The sequence below is a fragment of the Trachymyrmex cornetzi genome, unplaced genomic scaffold (genome assembly GCF_001594075.2).
Source record: "Trachymyrmex cornetzi isolate Tcor2-1 unplaced genomic scaffold, Tcor1.1 scaffold57, whole genome shotgun sequence".
In the NCBI taxonomy this organism is placed as follows: Eukaryota; Metazoa; Arthropoda; class Insecta; order Hymenoptera; family Formicidae; genus Trachymyrmex; species Trachymyrmex cornetzi.
The window spans coordinates 244,086-249,455 of record NW_017299882.1 but is presented as its reverse complement, the minus strand read 5'-3'; the positions used below and the strand labels follow the sequence as shown (position 1 = coordinate 249,455).

Here is a 5,370-nt window from a genome sequence, read left to right as displayed (position 1 = left end):
CGAGTCAAAGGGTGCACCGGCTGGGACGACCGCGAGCGCGATTGCATCCAGCGATCTCTTCTGCTTCTTTCTTTCTTTCTTTCTCTCTCTCTCTCTCCCTCTTTCTCTCGCTTCTCTCTCTTTCTCTCACTCTCTCTCTTTCTTTCTCTCGTTCGCTCGCTGATTCGCTTCCTCGCGGTGGAACTCGGTTGCTTCGCAGTTCGCACAACCGGGTTGTCTCACGCACGGCGTCCGCGATTTCGCGCTCTCTCTCTCTCTCTACTACTCTACCGCGATTCCCGCTGTTCCTCCGCGCGCGCGCGCGTGCGTTCGCCCGACGTGGCCGTAGTCTCGTCGAGCGCGAACCAAGAGTGAGCAGACCGAGCCTGACCGCGCACCAAATGTCCCCGGCCCGCTCGGAAGTCTTTGACGGAGCAATTTGCTGTTACGTATCTCACTTACGGCACGACGGCCACCACGAATAACCGAAGTATCCGAAGGGATTCCTCGGCTTCGAGCAACAACTACGTGACGTGCACTGACCTCCCGTGTTCACTCGCAGGCGCGCCAACCCGCGCTCTTCAATGAATGTCACCAGGTCTTCCCAAGCAGACTTCGGAAAATCTGTCGTACGTGGTGAGAATCGTCACCCTTCATTACGTACCTCCAGCTATTCTTTTTAAAACTTGACTTATAACCTTGTCTCGTTTTAAATGCGAAAAAATAATATTTATTTCAAGAACAAAACACACATGGAGCATCTGATCTATAGCATGAAGTTAGCTGCAGTGATAAAGAGCAGTCTTCGGATATATCCTTCTCTTTCCTTTTAAGACGGTGTCATATATTATCTCTCTCGTTGTGATATAATATATCATATTTAAATATTTAACCATCATAATTTTGTATTGTATTGGTATAATAGTCGTACGTCTATTTCTACCAAGGTTAACTTTAGTTTTGATTTAACCCACTTTATTTTTTGCCAATTGCCGGTATTTATAATCCCGTTCTTATTTTAAGATTGTCTTAAGTAATGTCTTAAAATGCTAATAGGTATATAGCACTGTAATTGGATTATAACATCTTATTAAGATTGTAGATGAATAAGAACGGATTATGAATTAGAATGATCTAAGAATTAGAATAATATAAAGAGTAAATTAAACTGAGATTAAAGTTGATCTATGTTGATAGAAATAATCAATAATCTTATAGATAAATCCTAAACGTAGATAACGGAAAAAAGAATTTATAAATCTTTAGAAATTGTAAAATTTAAATTTCGATTTGTGCTATTTTTCTTCGCGATTATATTCTTCCGTCGTCTATTTTTAAGAAATAAAATTCGTGCATTTGTAATCTCAGACATTAGTTTTAAAAATTTTCAAAATTGCAATTCTTGGAATTTTATTTATAATTAATTAATGTTCTCTTTTATCTAATCACGCTTAGCAATTTATTGATTTTTTAAAGTACAGATTTTTCACTTTTTTAAAGTTCTAGGAAATTTTAAAATTTTGGTTGGTACTACTTTTAACCTCTAATTACATTTCTATACTTATTTTTGAGAAAATTTAGCAGCTTTAAATTATTGGAAAACTTCTCGTTATCGACAATTACCAACGATTATAGCACAATTGATCACATGTATTTTAATTAACAATTTTTTATCAAATGTGTTGTGATCACACCTAATTCCATATGTTAAAATGGAAAAAAGAAAATATGAATAATTATCAACAAAACGAGAAATTTTCCAATAATCTAAACCACCTAAACTTAAAAATAAATGAGAGCGTAATTAGAATTAAAGATAGTACCAACAAAAATATCAAAATTTTCTCAATTTAATTTTTTAAAGGAAACTATAAGAGTCTTTTGTTCTAATAATGTAACAAAAAAAATGTTTCACAAAATATATTAATACACACTTTTAGTACAATTTCGAAAGCAATTATCTGTAAGTAATCTAAATGACAAAAGATATATGAAGTACAAAAATAAAGTTAAATATAATTTGTCACAAGGAAGGTTTTCATGCTGACGATGCTGACTTATAGTGTCTCATAAGTACAGATTACTCCTAATTACATAATTTTATACAATGTACATTTGTAACGTTATAAAATTTTGGTAATATATAATAACTTTATTAATCTCATTATAGTCACAATATTAGATAAGATTACAATTCTAACTGCTATGGCCACAGAAAATAACTATTTAGGAATAAATCGTACTACTTGAATTAATGTAACAACGAATATCATTTTGATATATCGCGAAAAAAAATAAATCGTTTCTAGGACTGTCATCATAATACTGAAAAATAAAATTGAGATATATTCAATGAGATATTCATTTGATCAATTTAGTATACATGCGATGACTATTGTCTGGTATATTCATCATATGAAAATTAACCCAGTTTATTAATTCCCCGAATATTTTATATACATTAACGATAACATATTGTCAAATCTAATAGAGTACACACATATTCTTTAAAGTTAAGCGAGATTTACTTTTAATACGATAAGACAATCCGATCATTATACTTTTCATCTGTCTTCCCAATTATATGATATAGAAACACTCACACGCGTATGCTATATCGTGTTTGCATTGTCGTTTATCTCCGATGGTCGATCATACGAGACTGTGATAAAAAGTCTTTGGTTATACTTTCTTACAGCAAAAATGACTCAATGCTGGTTTATCATTTTTTGTTTTAAGGAAATAAATATCTCTGGCATTTTTCTTTTTTATTCCTTTCTTCTTTTCAATTTGCTTCAATTTCTGGTTAGCCAGGAGAAAGCTTTTAAAATGAAATATGCTACGGTCGCGATATACAGAAGCTTGTCTCTTTGCTGGCGATGTAGCATGTCTAATTCGAGTGCCATCACTCTGCGGTTTAATTTACCTACTTGACGACGTAAGTGCTGAACTTCCTCAGTGGGCGGCAGAGACACGTCGAGAGCATTAAAGGGTGTTTGTTCTCTGTATAAAAGTAAAACAAATAAGAAATAAAGTATTCTGCAAAAAATTCTATTCTAGTAATGTTAAGAATTCTGTACCTGACATGTCTTGTTATCTGCGTTTCTGCATTATATGTTTTAGGTACATCCACTGGTTTCGCAACTTCATTGTGATTTATAGGAGGGTCATCTTCATCCACTGCTGGGAAGTAGTGATTGTCCAGAGTCAAGATTCTCGGAGGTGTCTGTCGATAACGATAAATATTTGATGACAAATTGTGTGTGTGTGTGTCAATTCATAATTTTTTAAATATATTACCTGTACTCTGACTATAGCAGGCTCAGTGCGCATTACAGCATTTTCTAAAACGATCTCTGGCGGTGGTGCCTTGGTACCAACATGTTGCTCTTGTCCTGCAATGAATAATTTATACAAGCTTAGTACAAAAGAATAAGCAAAGTAAAATATTTCTGTCACAAAATATTTCAGTCATTCAAAATAAAATCTCACCAACAACAAGAATCCTGTCTGGCACATTCATTTCAAGTTTGTCCATACCAGGTATTTGATTCCACGTAGCTCTATTTGTGATAGCAATGTCTTCGTTTGGATAATCTCCGTTTACACGAATGCTCTTGGGAACTCGCATCCGCGTGTTGATATCAGCAGGAAAGTTTGGATCATAAAAGTTGTCTGTTTCTCCATTAAAATGTGTTGGACTGTGCGTCTTTGACATTATAACTGAAACTGCATTTTTATTATAATGGCGATCGCCATATAAACTCAAGTATATTATCTACAAAATATAAAAACTTTATGATCGGTGCTTAGGCTGGTATTTATAGTCAATATTCTTATATTTAAGACCATCTTATTTAATATGATCTTAAAATATCATAAGTCAATTACAGAACCTATTAGCTTCTTAAGACATTACTAAAGACAATCTCAAAGAAAGAATTGACTGTGAAAATACCAGCCTGTGTTTTGATACACTCATTTTGATACATTGATACAAAAACCTTTATATATCAGAAAAACTGTATAAAATGAATGTGTTTTTGAAACATTTTATAAGTTATTATAATGTACAAACAGTGAATCCTAATATGTAATAACAATAAGGAAGTCAGTTTTGGTCTATTCTTTGTAGCTGAACTACTCTTAAAATAAAATAGATAATATTTAGGGTTTAAAATAGAGTTAAAAAGGCATATATTAAAATATATATAATCTTTAATCCTATTTTTTGTTGCTGTACTGAATTGCGCTAATAGCGTTTTCTGCCAAAAAAAACTAGTGCAACACTTGTGCACATTGAGTGCAACTGAACACAAATTAACTCACACATTTTCAGTGTTAATAAATAATTTAATCCTTTTAATTGCATGTTCTTTGTTGTTACAATAATCTTAAAAGGATTAAATTGTATTAAATTGTGTGTATCAGTATTGCATTAATTGTTCCAGTAGAAAATGTTATAAAACTTTGGCTGTTTAACATTTGGTAAACAAGGTTAAAATCATACATCATGCGATTTATGGAGAGTGCAGCTTTTAAATTTCAAATATATACCTACTTCTATTTTAAGTATAATGAATGTATACTAGTTCAGCTACAGATTCTTTTCTCAAGTTGCAAAGTAACAGTATTCTTTTTAAACTGGTTAATTAAGTGCACAATGGAATATTTCTTTGTCAACAATATATATTTCACACAAGCACAATCGTCGAGACACAAAGGTCAGCGTATAATCTTTCTCTTTGTTTTTTTATCACTCACTCATCCATGGCAAACATTAGATATACGGCTAGAAGTCATTACCGAGGCTCGGGTTGCTCCGAAATCATCCGGGATTACATTATCATCCGCGAAGCGATCATAAATAAATGCAGATTGTTAGCAACCAACCAACGTTGTTATGCGAGCATTTCACCGTAAAGAAAAGGATATTTACCCTCTTGCAACTCGTGGTTCGTCAGATTAGTTAGATATAAAATCTCCTCTCTCTGAAGTCGTTATAAATTTGACGGGTTAAAATTCGAGCATAGGTTATGTAGTCATGAAGGATGATGTGCTACGTTGAGTGGTCACAAGTGGTGCACTCTAGAAACCCTCAAGGGAGAGTCTGGCAAACGTTCGACATTAAAGTCACTAGATTTCTAAAGTACCGCAAACTCGTATCCATTTTCACGCAAAACGCGGTCATTTCGAATTTATGCATTTGTATTACGTACTTTATTTGGGAAAATGAAGCCGTCAAGTATGTAAATCAATGTTTTTTGGTTATAATTAATTTATTTATGAACAAAAGAATATGTACGAATGCTCGATTTATGTGTTCTTTAGTTTAATACGGATTTATTCGTAGAAGTTTTGTGCATAAAGTGCACGAAGGATACGTGTAAA

The 5,370-nt window shown here is 33.4% G+C and overlaps 2 protein-coding genes across 5 annotated transcripts in view; both read right to left on the bottom strand.

Annotated features, from left to right (window-relative positions):
• The window catches only part of Ythdf (YTH domain-containing family protein), a 5,629-nt gene extending 4,923 nt beyond the window's left edge, over positions 1–706 (bottom strand). Inside the window, exon 1 of the mRNA XM_018515193.1 lies at positions 523–706. The gene's annotated coding sequence lies outside the window, so the exon portion shown is untranslated. The remainder of the gene's footprint in view (positions 1–522) is intronic.
• Positions 707–2,304: 1,598 nt separating this feature from the next.
• Positions 2,305–5,062, bottom strand: Tango11 (transport and golgi organization 11). 4 transcript variants are annotated; one of them, XM_018515197.1, is made up of 5 exons: positions 4,919–5,062; positions 3,472–3,708; positions 3,280–3,374; positions 3,060–3,205; positions 2,305–2,982 (listed from the first exon to the last, which is right to left on the bottom strand). In XM_018515197.1, exons 2-5 carry the CDS (start codon positions 3,695–3,697, stop codon positions 2,775–2,777), a joined length of 675 nt encoding a protein of 224 aa, XP_018370699.1. In that variant the 5' UTR covers positions 3,698–3,708; positions 4,919–5,062; the 3' UTR covers positions 2,305–2,774. The 4 variants fall into 4 exon arrangements, with proteins under 4 accessions (XP_018370699.1, XP_018370700.1, XP_018370701.1 ...); XM_018515198.1 differs by having other exon boundaries at positions 3,472–3,702; XM_018515199.1 differs by lacking the exon at positions 4,919–5,062 and adding an exon at positions 4,786–4,912.
• Between the last annotated feature and the right edge of the window lie 308 nt (positions 5,063–5,370).

Excerpts from the sequence above, each read along its gene's own strand:
- Tango11 (XM_018515197.1), bottom strand. The coding sequence starts at position 3,697 with ATGTCAAAGACGCACAGTCCAACACATTTTAATGGAGAAACAGACAAC. Across the intron at positions 3,375-3,471 it reads AGACAGGATTCTTGTTGTTG|GACAAGAGCAACATGTTGGT; the intron begins GTGAGATTTTAT and ends TATTCATTGCAG. Across the intron at positions 2,983-3,059 it reads CAGATAACAAGACATGTCAG|AGAACAAACACCCTTTAATG; the intron begins GTACAGAATTCT and ends ACTTTTATACAG.